This window comes from Acipenser ruthenus, chromosome 57 (assembly GCF_902713425.1).
Source record: "Acipenser ruthenus chromosome 57, fAciRut3.2 maternal haplotype, whole genome shotgun sequence".
NCBI classification, from domain to species: Eukaryota; Metazoa; Chordata; class Actinopteri; order Acipenseriformes; family Acipenseridae; genus Acipenser; species Acipenser ruthenus.
The window spans coordinates 695,708-713,983 of record NC_081245.1 but is presented as its reverse complement, the minus strand read 5'-3'; the positions used below and the strand labels follow the sequence as shown (position 1 = coordinate 713,983).

The 18,276-nt window shown below is 43.7% G+C and overlaps 1 protein-coding gene across 13 annotated transcripts in view; it reads left to right on the top strand.

Moving 5' to 3' along the window:
• The first annotated feature begins 596 nt into the window (after positions 1-596).
• Positions 597-18,276, top strand: part of LOC117407604 (inter-alpha-trypsin inhibitor heavy chain H3-like) — a 36,391-nt gene continuing 18,711 nt past the window's right edge. For 11 of the 13 annotated variants that reach the window (XM_059017588.1, XM_059017587.1, XM_059017592.1 and 8 more), the window contains exons 1-19: positions 597-733; positions 1,721-1,890; positions 2,129-2,233; positions 2,551-2,713; positions 3,223-3,333; positions 3,855-3,983; positions 4,656-4,772; positions 5,095-5,263; positions 5,981-6,106; positions 6,214-6,395; positions 6,489-6,674; positions 7,299-7,438; positions 7,793-7,986; positions 8,521-8,589; positions 10,250-10,318; positions 11,703-11,771; positions 13,349-13,417; positions 14,986-15,054; positions 17,196-17,264. In XM_059017588.1, the coding sequence (XP_058873571.1) occupies positions 647-733; positions 1,721-1,890; positions 2,129-2,233; positions 2,551-2,713; positions 3,223-3,333; positions 3,855-3,983; positions 4,656-4,772; positions 5,095-5,263; positions 5,981-6,106; positions 6,214-6,395; positions 6,489-6,674; positions 7,299-7,438; positions 7,793-7,986; positions 8,521-8,589; positions 10,250-10,318; positions 11,703-11,771; positions 13,349-13,417; positions 14,986-15,054; positions 17,196-17,264 (2,293 nt within the window). In that variant the 5' untranslated portion in view covers positions 597-646. The remainder of the gene's footprint in view (positions 734-1,720; positions 1,891-2,128; positions 2,234-2,550; positions 2,714-3,222; positions 3,334-3,854; positions 3,984-4,655; positions 4,773-5,094; positions 5,264-5,980; positions 6,107-6,213; positions 6,396-6,488; positions 6,675-7,298; positions 7,439-7,792; positions 7,987-8,520; positions 8,590-10,249; positions 10,319-11,702; positions 11,772-13,348; positions 13,418-14,985; positions 15,055-17,195; positions 17,265-18,276) is intronic. The other 2 variants (XM_059017590.1, XM_059017586.1) reach the window with 2 other exon arrangements.

Below are 18,276 nucleotides of genomic sequence, written 5' to 3'. Positions count from 1 at the left end.
GGAAATCATTGCCAATCCGGATATGGTCACATGTATAAAAGCCTGCAGCTTTTGCTGGTCTGGGTGGGTGTTCGGGAAAGGAGGAACGAGAGCGAGAGAAAAGAAAGTAAAAGAAAATTAACAATTTTTTTAGAGTGCGAGAGTGTTTTCTTTTTGTCTAAATGTTTTATTTTGTGTACATTAATAAATACATGCAGCAGCGCTTTCAACTCGCAGTACCAGCTGTGTGTCAGCTTCTGGTCCTGCCACAGACAGCTTTGCTTCAGAAACTAATTAGTTTAGTTTCTATGGTCCAATATGAACAGTGACTGAATGCAGACTCACTTAGATGCTCCAAATTAAAAATGAAAACAAGTTCTCATTACAAATTTCCTGTAAAACATGAAGGCGCAGCCAAACACTTGCTAAGCTTGATACAGTTTCCATCACAGGTATTTCACAATTTCAATCCACAAGCCACAGTACAAACTCCCCTCGCCCCTTGTTTTGATTATGTAACTCTTGTCCGTCATTTCCAGTACTTGGTATATCATTAAACAGGCACTGTGAATGATTTGCTGGCATGTAAATACCAGGTATAATAAACACTGCGTTCTGCTCTTCTTGTGAAAGACCTTGCACAGGCTCTTCATACTCTCATCTCAGCATGGAGGCTTCCCTGTGCTTTGCGTTGCTGGTTTTCTTTCCAGCGTTCACATCAACCGTCGTTCTCCCTCAGAAGAGGTCTGCGCAGGTATAGTAACAATGTCTTTATTCTGTAAGCTGCTCAGGTAACAATGGGGCAGATATTCAAAGGTCGAATTTTCTCATCTTTCTCACAACTCTGCTTGCGTGCAAACGTTTTGCGTAAAAATCGCAAGTGCGTGAAATCTAAGAGTTCCGAAGAAAATGCAATTATCGCAGCTCTGCGGAAATTTATAAATTAACATGAATTAACACTTGAAATCAACCGCAAGTCTCTCTCTCTCTCTCGTCTTGAACTTAAATGCGTTCATGCCTGCCTGTACCCCTCCCCCTCACGCAGGAACATTGCTCTGCTAACTTCTCCTATTCAAAACAAAATATAAACGGCCTGGTTCTCTCTTTCCTTTTTTCAATGAATAGAATTTAATTAATAGAGAATAAAAACAAACCCAGCTAAGAACTATCTAGTCTAAACAGAAATGTATGTATTTATTTATATTTTACAATCTCCACAAACTGCGGGTTCTGTTGCATTCACAGCTCTGATAATGTTTTTTTAGTCAATGTCGGCCTTATGGAGTCGTCTGAAAGCCTTTCCACTTTTTTATTTCATTTTAAACAGTTTCAATTTTAAACTGCAGTGCTGGCCAGCAGAGTTGAAAGGTCTGATGTCACATGTTTAGATAAAGAGAAGTTTCTGGGAGCTCCCTGTGCAGAGGCATGCTTTAATCCTGGCTGCTTTCACAGACACTACTCTTGGACTACCGACAAGCAAAAGACTCTGTTTAATGGAGCTCAGCAGCATAACACAGAAAACACTGAGAGGAACTCTCTGTGATGGGACTTTGACTGTGTAGAGCCTTCACAGTGATGGACAGTATTATCCCTGCCCCCCATTTTCACCTTCCAGCACACTGTGGAGTCGATGCCATGGCAGGGCTGTGATGATCAGGGTGACATGGGCAATAAATCGTGCAGGCAGTGCATTATTACTCATGTAGTATTTATTTATTTATTTATTTATTTGTGATTTTAGGGGCATGGCAGCGATCTGGAGATCTACAGCTTCCACGTGGACTGCAAGGTCACCTCCCGCTTCGCCCACAATGTGCTCACCAGCCGCATGGCCAATCGAGCCAACGCGTCCAGAGAGGTCACCTTCGACGTGGAGCTGCCCAAACATGCGTTCATCAGCAACTTCAGCATGTGGGTATTGCTGAGCCCTCCCCCACAGGCAGGGAGCCCCTGTGAGAGCTCATAGATGATCTAGTCTGGATTTGAACCCAGGTCTCCATTAGTGAAAGGCTGATGCATTAACCCACCGCTCCTCCACCCCCCTCTGCCCTCTCCTCTATCTCTTTCCCCCTCCCCTCTCTTCCAAACCCTGTACATCCATTGATCTAGATTCTCAACGACTGGGCTGTGTTTCTCTTTCCTTGCACAGGACCATCGATGGCAAGACGTATGTTGGTGTGGTGAAGAAGAAGGAAGAGGCCAAGCAGCAGTATGATCAGGCCGTGTCCCGGGGGCACAGCGCTGGACTGGTCAAGTAAGACTGTCTCTGTCTGTCTGTCTGTCTGTCTGTCTGTCTGTCTGTCTGTCTGTCTGTCTGTCTTTGATTCAGAGCTGCTCTGCTAGTTTCCAATCCCAGTGGCTGCAGCCCAGTGCTGCAGTGGTAGCTCCAATTCCAATGAAGCCACGTCCATATCAGTGTGTGCATGTCAGTGTGTGTGCGTGTCAGTGTGCGTACCGGGTGATGATCGCTCTTCAATCTGCTCAGCACTCACTAGCCTGCCCAGCTTCACAGAGAGGGACAGTGAAGCTGCCTTTGTTGTGACTGCACTTTCTCTTTCAAACACTCCCCAGAGTCTCCGGGAGGAAGATGGAAGAGTTCAAGGTGTCGGTGAACATCGCGGCGCTCAGCAAGGTCACCTTTGAGCTCACCTACGAGGAGCTGCTGAAGCGACACCTGGGGAAGTACGAGCTCGCCATCAAAGTGCGGCCGCAGCAACTGGTCAAACACTTCAAGGTACTGTGAGTGTAGCTGAGAAAGGGGAGGTCTGGACGACACAGGCTGTTCCGGGGGGGGTGGGGAGGAGGTGGGGAGGTGGGGAGGAGGTGGTTGGGAGGTGGGGAGGAGGTGGTTGGGAGGTGGGGAGGAGGTGGTGACGAGGTGGGGAGGAGGTGGGGGGGTGGGGACCCCTTAGTAAGATGTTGATTCCCCACAGGAACAAACATTCACTTTAACAGATGTTTTATTTTTTATTTTTAAAAAGCTTCACTAATGTTTACAAGATTATAAACCAGACAGGAAGTGCGTTCCCTAATCTAAAATGCGCAATGCAATTTGAGGCGATTTATTAAGAAGTTGGACTTGTGCTTTTCCTTGTATCTTTTCCTTGTATCTTTTACAGTAGAATGATCTCAAGTGCCATGGCTGTTCCCACAGTCTCTGAAGTCTTTGTGAAGAGCAGTGTACTGAGTTAAACCTGTCCTTGTTATCATTCTGCGTGGGTGTGCTGTGTGTTTGTTTTTCAGATCGATGCTCATATCTATGAACCTCAGGGCATTAGCTTTTTGGATGTGCACGCAGCATTTCTAACTAACGACTTGGCAGAGACAGTGAAGAAGACATTAACCCAGGACAAGGTAGGAAGAGCTGGTAATGACGGTGTTGCTATTATGCAACAAGCATGCTCAATACAGTCCCTGAAACACATGCCTGCTTCAGAAGTCACGTTCATGTGTTGTGTGTCTCTTCTTGTGAAAGAGATGTGATCTCGTGCAGTTTGGGCAGAAGGACGGTGAAGCTAAGCTGAGCTGCTCGACCCTATGAGATTACCTGCAGGGCTAACACACAAGCCTGCTAAACACAACTCCCTGTAATACAAACGTGCTTGAGAAGTAAATACGGTAAGCGTATGTGAGATGCCTCCCCCACCCTGCAGAGACACACCCTGCATACTCCTACACACGACAGCTTTACCATGACATCACTGTGCACAGCACGGGGTGACATCACTGCATCACTGTGCACAGCACGGGGTGACGTCACTGTGCACAGCATGGGGTGACATCACTGTGCACAGGATGATGAGACGACCGGAATATTGACAAACGCATATCAGTGATTGGTCGATTTTTCAGACCTGATTTATAATCCTCTTTAGGCCCACGTTGTGTTTGAACCAACACTGGACCAGCAGCGCAAGTGTCCGGAATGCTCTGAAAGCATCTTAGACGGAGAGTTCATCATTAAATATGACGTGAAGAGAGAAGCATCAGCAGGAGATATCCAGGTACTCGCTCTGCACTTGAGAGGGGCTTTGAACTGTCTTCAGTGATCACTTTATACCAGTGAATTAATATCTTGTCTATCGTTGTTTCTGCTCGGATCATTATTAACCGTGCTGACCAACTGTTCCAGGAAACCATTGCTTCTGAAAAGACTCCTCACGGCGGGCTGTGAGGATATAAACAGGCTTCAGCGCACAATGTGGCACATACTGCAGGGCTGGCTAAAGATCACCCTTCCGTGCCTGGTCTGTGCTCCAACCATGTTCCACATTGTTTAACGGAACCAATTAAAAGTTCCATCCAGGCCCTAAAGTAGTTAATTATCTAATTGTACCTGTTAGACCTGGAGTGGAATGGCGCTCCAGCGCCGGGATTTATTGGACACCCCTGACCTCCGGACTTCAGTTCGCAGGGAAACACTGATATCCCTGTCAGCCCTGGGGGAGTCTTTCCAGAAGCAGTTTTTTTTTAGTTAGTAAGCAAAAGCAACACTAGAGAAAGATCGCACACAGAGAGCACATGCCATAGGAACAGGTGAGAAATAAGAAATGATGGCATTTTTAGATGATAAAAAGGCAATGAGAATTGAGGGGTCCATTGTCCCCTGGGACTGTCATATAAAAAATAAAGAATGTAAGTACGCATGTGTTTTAAGAGCTCTGTTCTGTTTTCAGATCGTGAACGGATACTTTGTTCACTATTTTGCGCCCACGGATCTGCCGAGGATGCGGAAGAATGTGGTATTCGTGATAGACCGCAGTGGCTCCATGCACGGGAAGAAAATGCAGCAGGTGCTTCATTAACTTGTGATGCTCTGTGAAATGTTATTACTGTGAAAAATACTTCCATTCTCTTGAATGCATTTAGTAGACTGGAGGCTGCCACATGGTTAGGTGTAATGTTGTAATATTTCTAATCCATGTGCTTCGCTGCAGTTTGAAAGCTGCAGCATTGTCCCTGAGATTGCAATTTAAGTTTTTACCACTAGACAACCAGCCTGCAATGCTGACTGTGTTTGCTAATGATTTAGTAAACAGTTGTTTTATTAACGTAGCACTGGAAGGAACCCCAGTCACTAGCATGGCATCTCTTCTGCTTTCTTTTCTCGGAAAGACTCGGGAAGCTCTTCTGAAGATCCTAGAAGACATTCATGAAGATGATCATTTCGGCTTGATAACGTTCGACAGCGAGGTCTCGACTTGGAAAAGTACTTTAGTTCAAGCTACTCCCGAGATGGTGCAGCAGGCCAAAACTTTCGTGGGCCGCATTACAGACCGAGGAGGTGAGCGCCGAAACGGGGCTGAACCCCTCCACAGTGTATCTGTGATGCAACCGATTTGAAACACGAGATGACATTGATCACGAAGATCATTTGATAAACGCATGTTGTTAACGTATGGAGTTCCATCCTCACAATCGCAGTAAATACAGTACAGTGCAGCCCCGTTTATCACACTGTAGTCGGGAGCTATAGGTAAGAAAGCATGCACTTTGTGTTCTGCCGTATATCGAGAATGTAAGTGTTAGTCTAATGGCATTAGGGGGCAACAGGGGGCTATGAAAATACCGCCTTATAACCCGTGTGATGCTATAAAGGAATGCCTTATAGGGAGCAGTGTATTAGTACATCACAAGTACAGTGTGACTGCTGGTTGCTGATGTAGCCGTATCGTGATCAATCTTTTATTATTATTATTATTTATTTCTTAGCAGACGCCCTTATCCAGGACGACTTACAATTGTTACACGATATCACATTATTTTTTTTTTACATACAATTACATTATTATTTATTTATTTATTTATTTTTTTTACATACAATTACCCATTTATACAGTTGGGTTTTTACTGGGGCAATCTAGGTAAAGTACCTTGCTCAAGGGTACAGCAGCAGTGTCCCCACCAGGGATTGAACCCACGACCCTCCGGTCAAGAGTCCAGAGCCCTAACCACTACTCCACACTGTTGCCCAATCTTCTCTGTATTTGTGCCGTTCCAGTAACCGATATAAACGCAGCTGTTCTGAAAGGAGTGGAAATGCTGAAGATTTCCAAGGAGGAGAGGAAGCTCCCTGAACGCAGCGTCTCCATTATCATTCTGCTGACTGATGGCGATCCCACATCCGGTACAGATGCACTCTCGTTAATGAACTGATTAACGAACTCATTCCAATAGCAGTATCCCTGGGCTGTGCAGATCCTGCCCTTACTGATGGGTGTTTCTAATCCACAGGCGTCACTAACCTGGAGCAGATCCAGTCCAATATAAAGAAAGGGATTGAAGGCCTCTACACGCTGTACTGCCTGGGCTTTGGCTTTGACGTTAATTACAACTTCCTGGAGAAGCTGGCTCTGGAGAACGGGGGCGTGGCTCGGCGGATCTACGAAAGCTCTGACTCCGCCTTGCAGCTCCAGGTAGGATTGGAAACCCCCGAGCCCTGGAAGCGCGTCTCGGAAGCGCAGGCGGAGTCTGGAGCGTGTCTGATGGGCTCTCCCTTTGTCTTCCAGGGGTTTTATGAAGAGGTGGCGACCCCTTTGCTGCAGCAGGTTGAGCTGCAGTACCCGGGCAACGGGGTCTCTGATCTGACAGAAAATGTTTTCAGACATTACTACAACGGCTCCGAAATTGTGGTCGCTGGACGTATTTCCAAAAACGACCTGGAGATACTGAGCGTACAGATAAAAGCAGGGGCAGTAAGTTGGTCAATTTGCTAATCTATCTATCTATCTATCTATCCATCTATCTATCTATCTATCTATACATACATGTGTTACACAGTCAGGATTCAGTCAATCGCTGACAAAAATAATATATAAGGAGACTTGGTGGTCCAGTGGTTAAAGAAAGTCACTTAACTTCCTTGTGCTCCGTCCTTCAAATGAGGTGTAAAGCCGAGGTCCTATTGGAAGTGACTCTGCAGCAGCAGCTGTGACGCATCATTCACCCCCAAGTCTCTGTAAGTCACTTTAGAGACAGACGCCTGCTAAATGAATAATAATTAAACAGACACACACAACAGCTAATGCTGTTCCCTGTGCTGCTGCGCTTGTTCTGGTCAGTCGCGGTTGGGTGTGGACATTCCAAGTCCAATCCTAGTTTAACCACTATGTGTGTGACCCTGAGCAAGTCACTTAATCTCCTTGTGCTCCATCCTTCGGATGAGGCGTAAAGTCGAGGTCCTATTGGAGGTGACTCTGCAGCAGCAGCAGCTGTGATGCATTGTGATAAACAGACACACACTCAACAGCTCATACTAGTCCCTGTGCTGCTGTGCTTGCTCTGGTCCAGTGTGGTTGAGTTGCTCTTTATTTTCACAGGCCAGCAGCGACCTGACCCTCGCAGCCGAGACGCCGGTGGAGGAGCAGGACGAAGCTGTGAAGAAGCACAAGTACATTTTCGGAGAGTACATCGAGAGGCTCTGGGCTTACCTGACCATCGAGCAGCTGCTGTCAAAGATGTAAGGAGTTTCACTGGCTCCGTCACAGATGAGCACAGGAAGATACTTGCTGTAGATTCCCTAATCGCTGAAGTTTTTACCGGATTCATGGGCGTCAGAGGACACTATGGATCGCTTGACTCTTTCCAGTTTTGTGGGCCAATGCACAAGCTGTATTTGGTCATGCACCCCAAATTGGGATGCCAGTTTCGATCTGAGGGTTCAGTAATGTTGTTAGTAACATCTTTTAGCTATTTATTTCATCCCGTTTATTTTAGAAACCAAAGCGCTCCCCTTGTCTATGGTCGGGATGTTGCTTGTTCCTGGTTGGTGAAGGCACTGATTTAAGGTTTTGTTTAACTCTGGTGATTTCAGTGTTTCAGCTCAGCCTGAAGAGCGCGAAGCCCTCAATGAGAAAGCTCTGCAGCTCTCTCTGAACTATAACTTTGTGACTTCGCTGACATCGATGGTGGTGACCAAACCTGAGGAAGGGCAAACGGACCGAACCATGGTGGCACACAAGCCAACTGAAGCAGAGCAAGGAGACAGACTTGACTTCAGTCACCATGGTATTATTATTATTATTATTATTATTATTATTATTATTATTATTATTATTATTATTATTATTATTGTTATGCATGATTTTCATAACAGCAGCTTAACCATTCCTGAATCCTTTCTAGCCCAGTTAGAAGTAATTGATTGTGTTATAAGGAAGACTTTTTTATTTTCTTTTATTTAGGATTAGGTGGGTGTGTCTACTCAGATCATAGTTTACCAGGCTTACACATTAATCCATCTTACTAAATCATTTTCTTTAGCCACTTAAAAAGCACAATTTATAAAGAGATGATGTGTTCTTATAGGAATGACCACTAGGTGGCATGGAACTGTCATTTCTGTCCCCCCCCCCTGCATCTGTGGCTACTGGGAGTCAAAAACGGAAAATCTCTCGATACTAAAGCTGTTTCAGAGGGGACAGAAATAACAGATGCACACCCCCAGAGAGTAGTAGCTTAACCTTTCCTGAATCCTTTTTAGCCAAGTTAGAATTAATTGATGGTGTTATAAGGAAGCCTTTTTTATTTTCTTTTATTCAGGAGGAGGATTCGGAGTGGGTGCAGCAGGAGTACCGTTTGGTCCAGGTGGTCCCCTAGGCAGACCACACGGTGAGTAAAGCCCAGTCATTATCATCATTATTATCATTATCATATTCACAGATCGCTGAAGTTTTATCTTGTGATTCACTGATCTTGCATGAGTGACCTGCAGTAATTCTGGGAGACCAGCCTCACATACGCATCAAGGTCAGGGATGGAAATAAGACTCCTATAGCACAGCAGTGTCACCCATTCCAGGTTTTAATTCCAGCTTGATTGGCCAAGACTCAAGGAATGTTTTCGACTTGAAAAAAAGAAACAAGGACCAGGGGTCACAAATGGAGATTAGATAAAGGGGCATTCAGGACAGAAAATAGGAGGCTCTTTTTTACCCAGAGAATTGTGAGGGTCTGGAACCAACTCCCCAGTAATGTTGTTGAAGCTGACACCCTGGGATCCTTCAAGAAGCTGCTTGATGAGGTTCTGGGATCAATAAACTACTAACAACCAAACGAGCAAGATGGGCCGAATGGCCTCCTCTCGTTTGTAAACTTTCTTATGTTCTTATAAAAGTTTACCACGGCATTTTTGCACTGAGTTTCTGTAGTTCTCCCATTATTTTTCCATGGTTTCTCTATGCATTGTTTACCCTGGTTTGACATGTTTATTAATGTACTTTACCATGCTTTCACTGTGCTGTATTACCCTCTGCTGTGTTTTTACTGCGGGACACTTCTATAAGGGTCAGTTTACTCTGTTTTTTAATATACCTCTTTACCAGACCTCTATGTGCTTTACAATGCTTCCCTGTGCTTTACCAGACCTCTCTGTGCTTTACAATGCTTCCCTATGCTTTACCAGACCTCTCTGTGCTTTACAATGCTTCCCTATGCTTTACCAGACCTCTCTGTGCTTTACAATGCTTCCCTATGTTTTACCAGACCTCTCTGTGCTTTACAATGCTTTCCTGTGCTTTACTATCCCCCTCTGTGCTTTACAATGCTTCCCTATGCTTTACCAGACCTCTCTGTGCTTTACAATGCTTCCCTGTGCTTTACCATTCTTTATTCTTTATTACACTGTTTACTATGGGACACTTTTATAAGAGTTAGATTACTCTTTTTTTAATATGCTTTACCATCCTTTGCTATTTTTATAATGCTTCCCTATGCGTTCACTGTGCTCTATTACCCTCTGCTGTGCTTTTACTATGGGGAACTTTCATAAGATGGTACGTGGAAGACAATACCATCCATTTACTCCAGTGACAATAGCAGCATTGGTTCTGGAGAGTGAAAAACCCCTGGTAATGTCATCTAGATTTCTCTGATATTTCTTAGTTTAATATCCTAGTATGCATGTGCTCTGCTACTCTACGTGGGTGTGTCTACTCAGATCATAGTTTACCAGGCTTACACATTAATCCATCTTACTAAATCATTTTCTTTAGCCACTTATAAAAGTAGAATTTATAAAGAGATGATGTGTTCTTATAGGAATGACCAATAGGTGGCATGGAAATGTCATTTCTGTCCCCCCCCCTGCATCTGTGGCTACTGGGAGTCAAAAACGGAAAATCTCTCGATAGTAAAGCTGTTTCAGAGGGGACAGAAATAACAGATGCACACCCCCATCGAGTAGTAGCTTAACCTTTCCTGAATCCTTTCTAGCCCAGTTAGAATTAATTGATGGTGTTATAAGGAAGCCTTTTTTATTTTCTTTTATTCAGGAGGAGGATTCGGAATGGGTGCAGCAGGAGTACCGTTTGGTCCAGGTGATCCCCTAGGCAGACCACAGGGTGAGTAAAGCCCAGTCATTATCATCATTATTATCATTATTATATTCACGGATCGCTGAAGTTTTATCTTGTGATTCACTGATCTTGCATGAGTGACCTGCAGTAATTGTGGGAGACCAGCCTCACGTACGCATCAAGGTCAGGGGTGGAAATAAGACTCCTATTGCACAGCAGTGTCACCCATTCCAGGTTTTAATACCAGCTTGATTGGCCAAGACACAAGGAATGTTTTCGACTTGAAAAAAAGAAACAAGGACCAGGGGTCACAAATGGAGATTAGATAAAGGGGCATTCAGGACAGAAAATAAGAGGCACTTTTTTACCCAGAGAATTGTGAGGGTCTGGAACCAACTCCCCAGTAATGTTGTTGAAGCTGACACCCTGGGATCCTTCAAGAAGCTGCTTGATGAGGTTCTGGGATCAATAAGTTACTAACAACCAAACGAGCAAGATGGGCCGAATGGCCTCCTCTCGTTTGTAAACTTTCTTATGTTCTTATAAAAGTTTTCCATGGCATTTTTGCACTGAGTTTCTGTAGTTCTCCCATTATTTTTCCATGGTTTCTCTATGTATTGTTTACCCTGGTTTGACATGTTTATTAATGTACTTTACCATGCTTTCACTGTGCTGTATTACCCTCTGCTGTGTTTTTACTGCGGGACACTTCTATAAGTGTCAGTTTACCCTGTTTGTTAATATACCTCTTTACCAGACCTCTCTGTGCTTTACAGTGCTTCCCTGTGCTTTACCAGACCTCTCTGTGCTTTACAATGCTTCCCTATGCTTTACCAGACCTCTCTGTGTTTTACAATGCTTCCCTATGCTTTACCAGACCTCTCTATGCTTTACAATGCTTCCCTATGCTTTATGGTTTATGACACTGTGCTATGCTTTTATTATGGGACACTTATAAGAGCGGGTGAGTGGAAGACAACACCATCCATTTACTCCTGGTAATGTCATCTAGATTTCTCTGATATTTCTTAGTTTAATATCCTAGTATGCATGTGCTCTGCTACTCTACGTGGGTGTGTCTACTCAGATCATAGTTTACCAGGCTTACACATTAATCCATCTTACTAAATCATTTTCTTTAGCCACTTATAAAAGCAGAATTTATAAAGAGATGATGTGTTCTTATAGGAATGACCACTAGGTGGCATGGAACTGTCATTTCTGTCCCCCCCCTGCCCGCCCGCATCTGTGGCTACTGGGAGTCAATAAACGGAAAATCTCTCGATACTAAAGCTGTTTCAGAGGGGACAGAAATAACAGATGCACACCCCCATCGAGTAGTAGCTTAACCTTTCCTGAATCCTTTCTAGCCCAGTTAGAATTAATTGATGGTGTTATAAGGAAGCCTTTTTTATTTTCTTTTATTCAGGAGGAGGATTCGGAATGGGTGCAGCAGGAGTACCGTTTGGTCCAGGTGATCCCCTAGGCAGACCACAGGGTGAGTAAAGTGTAATCATTGTCATCATTATTATCATTATTATATTCACGGATTGCTGAAGTTTTATCTTGTGATTCACTGATCTTGCATGAGTGACCTGCAGTAATTCTGGGAGACCAGCCTCACGTACGCATCAAGGTCAGGGGTGGAAATAAGACTCCTATTGCACAGCAGTGTCACCCATTCCAGGTTTTAATAGCAGCTTGATTAGCCAAGACACAAGGAAAGTTTTCGACCTGAAAAAAAGAAACAAGGACCAGGTGTCACAAATGGAGATTAGATAAAGGGACATTCAGGACAGAAAATAAGAGGCACTTTTTTACCCAGAGAATTGTGAGGGTCTGGAACCAACTCCCCCGTAATGTTGTTGAAGCCGACACCCTGGGATCCTTCAAGAAGTTGCTTGATGAGATTCTGGGATCAATAAGCTACTAACAACCAAACAAGCAAGATGGGCAGAATCAGACCTCTCTGTGCTTTACAATGCTTCCCTATGCTTTACCAGACCTCTCTGTGCTTTACAATGCTTCCCTATGCTTTACCAGACCTCTCTGTGCTTTACAATGCTTCCCTATGCTTTACCAGACCTCTCTGTGCTTTACGATGCTTCCCTATGCTTTACCAGACCTCTCTGTGCTTTACAATGCTTCTCTATGCTTTACCAGACCTCTCTGTGCTTTACAATGCTTCCCTATGCTTTACCAGACCTCTCTGTGCTTTACAATGCTTCCCTATGCTTTACCAGACCTCTCTGTGCTTTACAGTGCTTGCCTATGCTTTACCAGACCTCTCTGTGCTTTACAATGCTTCCCTATGCTTTACCAGACCTCTCTGTGCTTTACAATGCTTCCCTATGCTTTACCAGACCTCTCTGTGCTTTACAGTGCTTCCCTGTGCTTTACCAGACCTCTCTGTGCTTTACAATGCTTCCCTATGCTTTACCAGACCTCTCTGTGCTTTACAATGCTTCCCTATGCTTTACCAGACCTCTCTATGCTTTACAATGCTTCCCTATGCTTTACCAGACCTCTCTGTGCTTTACAATGCTTCCCTATGCTTTATGCTTTATGACACTGTGCTATGCTTTTATTATGGGACACTTATAAGAGCGGGTGAGTGGAAGACAACACCATCCATTTACTCCTGGTAATGTCATCTAGATTTCTCTGATATTTCTTAGTTTAATATCCTAGTATGCATGTGCTCTGCTACTCTACGTGGGTGTGTCTACTCAGATCATAGTTTACCAGGCTTACACATTAATCCATCTTACTAAATCATTTTCTTTAGCCACTTATAAAAGTAGAATTTATAAAGAGATGATGTGTTCTTATAGGAATGACCACTAGGTGGCATGGAACTGTCATTTCTGTCCCCCCCCTGCCCGCCCGCATCTGTGGCTACTGGGAGTCAATAAACGGAAAATCTCTCGATACTAAAGCTGTTTCAGAGGGGACAGAAATAACAGATGCACACCCCCATCGAGTAGTAGCTTAACCTTTCCTGAATCCTTTCTAGCCCAGTTAGAATTAATTGATGGTGTTATAAGGAAGCCTTTTTTATTTTCTTTTATTCAGGAGGAGGATTCGGAATGGGTGCAGCAGGAGTACCGTTTGGTCCAGGTGATCCCCTAGGCAGACCACAGGGTGAGTAAAGTGTAATCATTGTCATCATTATTATCATTATTATATTCACGGATTGCTGAAGTTTTATCTTGTGATTCACTGATCTTGCATGAGTGACCTGCAGTAATTCTGGGAGACCAGCCTCACGTACGCATCAAGGTCAGGGGTGGAAATAAGACTCCTATTGCACAGCAGTGTCACCCATTCCAGGTTTTAATAGCAGCTTGATTAGCCAAGACACAAGGAAAGTTTTCGACCTGAAAAAAAGAAACAAGGACCAGGTGTCACAAATGGAGATTAGATAAAGGGACATTCAGGACAGAAAATAAGAGGCACTTTTTTACCCAGAGAATTGTGAGGGTCTGGAACCAACTCCCCCGTAATGTTGTTGAAGCCGACACCCTGGGATCCTTCAAGAAGTTGCTTGATGAGATTCTGGGATCAATAAGCTACTAACAACCAAACAAGCAAGATGGGCAGAATCAGACCTCTCTGTGCTTTACAATGCTTCCCTATGCTTTACCAGACCTCTCTGTGCTTTACAATGCTTCCCTATGCTTTACCAGACCTCTCTGTGCTTTACAATGCTTCCCTATGCTTTACCAGACCTCTCTGTGCTTTACGATGCTTCCCTATGCTTTACCAGACCTCTCTGTGCTTTACAATGCTTCTCTATGCTTTACCAGACCTCTCTGTGCTTTACAATGCTTCCCTATGCTTTACCAGACCTCTCTGTGCTTTACAATGCTTCCCTATGCTTTACCAGACCTCTCTGTGCTTTACAGTGCTTGCCTATGCTTTACCAGACCTCTCTGTGCTTTACAATGCTTCCCTATGCTTTACCAGACCTCTCTGTGCTTTACAATGCTTCCCTATGCTTTACCAGACCTCTCTGTGCTTTACAGTGCTTCCCTGTGCTTTACCAGACCTCTCTGTGCTTTACAATGCTTCCCTATGCTTTACCAGACCTCTCTGTGCTTTACAATGCTTCCCTATGCTTTACCAGACCTCTCTATGCTTTACAATGCTTCCCTCTGCTTTACCAGACCTCTCTGTGCTTTACAATGCTTCCCTATGCTTTATGCTTTATGACACTGTGCTATGCTTTTATTATGGGACACTTATAAGAGCGGGTGAGTGGAAGACAACACCATCCATTTACTCCTGGTAATGTCATCTAGATTTCTCTGATATTTCTTAGTTTAATATCCTAGTATGCATGTGCTCTGCTACTCTCTGTAGGTTATCTACTAAGATCATTGCTTACCAGGCTTACACATTAATCCATCTTACTAAATCATTTTCTTTAACCACTTCTAAAGGCAGAATTTATAAAGAGATGATGTGTTCTTATAGGAATGACCACTAGGTGGCATGGAACTGTCATTTCTGTCCCCCCCCTGCATCTGTGGCTACTGGGAGTCAATAAACGGAAAACCTCTCGATACTAAAGCTGTTTCAGAGGGGACAGAAATAACAGATGCACACCCCCATCGAGTAGTAGCTTAACCTTTCCTGAATCCTTTCTAGCCAAGTTAGAATTAATTGATGGTGTTATAAGGAAGCCTTTTTTATTTTCTTTTATTCAGGAGGAGGATTCAGAATGGGTGTTGCAGGAGTACCGTTTGGTCCAGGTTATCCCCTAGGCAGACCACAAGGTGAGTAAAGTGTAATCATTATCATCATTATTATCATTATTATATTCACGGATCGCTGAAGTTTTATCTTGTGATTCACTGATCTTGCATGAGTGACTTGCAGTAATTCTGGGAGACCAGCCTCACGTACGCATCAAGGTCAGGGGTGGAAATAAGACTCCTATTGCACAGCAGTGTCAACCATTCCAGGTTTTAATACCAGCTTGATTGGCCAAGACACAAGGAATGTTTTCGACTTGGGAAAAAAAGAAACAAGGACAAGGGGTCACAAATGGAGATTAGATAAAGGGGCATTCAGGACAGAAAATAAGAGGCACTTTTTTACCCAGAGAATTGTGAGGGTCTGGAACCAACTCCCAAGTAATGTTGTTGAAGCTGACACCCTGGGATCCTTCAAGAAGCTGCTTGATGAGGTTCTGGGATCAATAAGTTACTAACAACCAAACGAGCAAGATGGGCCGAATGGCCTCCTCTCGTTTGTAAACTTTCTTATGTTCTTATAAAAGTTTACCATGGCATTTTTGCACTGAGTTTCTGTAGTTCTCCCATTATTTTTCCATGGTTTCTCTATGTATTGTTTACCCTGGTTTGACATGTTTATTAATGTACTTTACCATGCTTTCACTGTGCTGTATTACCCTCTGCTGTGTTTTTACTGTAGGACACTTCTATAAGGGTCAGTTTACCCTGTTTGTTAATATACCTCTTTACCAGACCTCTATGTGCTTTACAATGCTCCCCTATGCATTACCAGACCTCTATGTGCTTTACAATGCTTCCCTATGCTTTACCAGACCTCTGTGCTTTACAATATTTCCCTATGCATTACCAGACCTCTCTGTGCTTTACAATGCTTCCCTATGCTTTACCAGACCTCTATGTGCTTCACAATGCTTCCCTATGCTTTACCAGACCTCTCTGTGCTTTACAATGCTTCCCTATGCTTTACCAGACCTCTCTGTGCTTTACAATGCTTCCCTATGCTTTACCAGACCTCTCTGTGCTTTACAATGCTTCCCTATGCTTTACCAGACCTCTCTGTGCTTTACAACGCTTCCCCATGCTTTACCAGACCTCTCTGTGCTTTACAATGCTTTCCTATGCTTTACCAGACCTCTCTGTGCTTTACAATGCTTCCCTATGCTTTACCAGACCTCTCTGTGCTTTACAATGCTTCCCTATGCTTTACCAGACCTCTTTGTGCTTTACAATGCTTCCCTATGCTTTACCAGACCTCTCTGTGCTTTACAATGCTTCCCTATGCTTTACCAGACCTCTCTGTGCTTTACAATGCTTCCCTATGCTTTACCAGACCTCTCTGTGCTTTACAATGCTTCCCTATGCTTTACCAGACCTCTCTGTGCTTTACAATGCTTCCCTATGCTTTACCAGACCTCTCTGTGCTTTACAATGCTTCCCTATGCTTTACCAGACCTCTCTGTGCTTTACAATGCTTCCCTGTGCTTTACCATTCTTCATTCTTTATTACACTGTTTACTATGGGACACTTTTATAAGAGTGAGATTACTCTTTTTTAATATGCTTTACCATCCTTTGCTATTCTTTTGCTTCCCTATGCGTTCACTGTGCTCTGTTACCCTCTGCTGTGCTTTTACCATGGGGAACTTTCATAAGATGGTACGTGGAAGACAATACCATCCATTTACTCCAGTGACAATAGCAGCATTGGTTCTGGAGAGTGAAAAACCCCTGGTAATGTCATCTAGATTTCTCTGATATTTCTTAGTTTAATATCCTAGTATGCATGTGCTCTGCTACTCTACGTGGGTGTGTCTACTCAGATCATAGTTTACCAGGCTTACACATTAATCCATCTTACTAAATCATTTTCTTTAGCCACTTATAAAAGCAGAATTTATAAAGAGATGATCTGTTCTTATAGGAATGACCAATAGGTGGCATGGAAATGTCATTTCTGTCCCCCCCCCCCCCTGCATCTGTGGCTACTGGGAGTCAATAAACGGAAAATCTCTCGATACTAAAGCTGTTTCAGAGGGGACAGAAATAACAGATGCACACCCCTGGCGAGTAGTAGCTTAACCTTTCCTGAATCCTTTCTAGCCCAGTTAGAATTAATTGATGGTGTTATAAGGAAGCCTTTTTTATTTTCTTTTATTCAGGAGGAGGATTCGGAATGGGTGCAGCAGGAGTACCGTTTGGTCCAGGTGATCCCCTAGGCAGACCACAGGGTGAGTAAAGCCCAGTCATTATCATCATTATTATCATTATTATATTCACGGATCGCTGAAGTTTTATCTTGTGATTCACTGATCTTGCATGAGTGACCTGCAGTAATTCTGGGACACCAGTCTCACGTACGCATCAAGGTCAGGGATGGAAATAAGACTCCTATTGCACAGCAGTGTCACCCATTCCAGGTTTTAATACCAGCTTGATTGGCCAAGACACAAGGAATGTTTTCGACTTGAAAAAAAGAAACAAGGACCAGGGGTCACAAATGGAGATTAGATAAAGGGGCATTCAGGACAGAAAATAAGAGGCACTTTTTTACCCAGAGAATTGTGAGGGTCTGGAACCAACTCCCCAGTAATGTTGTTGAAGCTGACACCCTGGGATCCTTCAAGAAGCTGCTTGATGAGGTTCTGGGATCAATAAGTTACTAACAACCAAACGAGCAAGATGGGCAGAATGGCCTCCTCTCGTTTGTAAACTTTCTTATGTTCTTATAAAAGTTTACCATGGCATTTTTGCACTGAGTTTCTGTAGTTCTCCCATTATTTTTCCATGGTTTCTCTATGTATTGTTTACCCTGGTTTGACATGTTTATTAATGTACTTTACCATGCTTTCACTGTGCTGTATTACCCTCTGCTGTGTTTTTACTGTAGGACACTTCTATAAGGGTCAGTTTACCCTGTTTGTTAATATACCTCTTTACCAGACCTCTATGTGGTTTACAATGCTTCCCTATGCATTACCAGACCTCTATGTGCTTTACAATGCTTCCCTATGCTTTACCAGACCTCTGTGCTTTACAATATTTCCCTATGCTTTACCACGCCTCTCTGTGCTTTACAATGCTTCCCTATGCTTTACCAGACCTCTCTGTGCTTTACAATGCTTCTCTATGCTTTACCAGACCTTTCTGTGCTTTACAATGCTTCCCTATGCTTTACCAGACCTCTCTGTGCTTTACAATGCTTCCCTATGCTTTACCAGACCTCTCTGTGCTTTACAATGC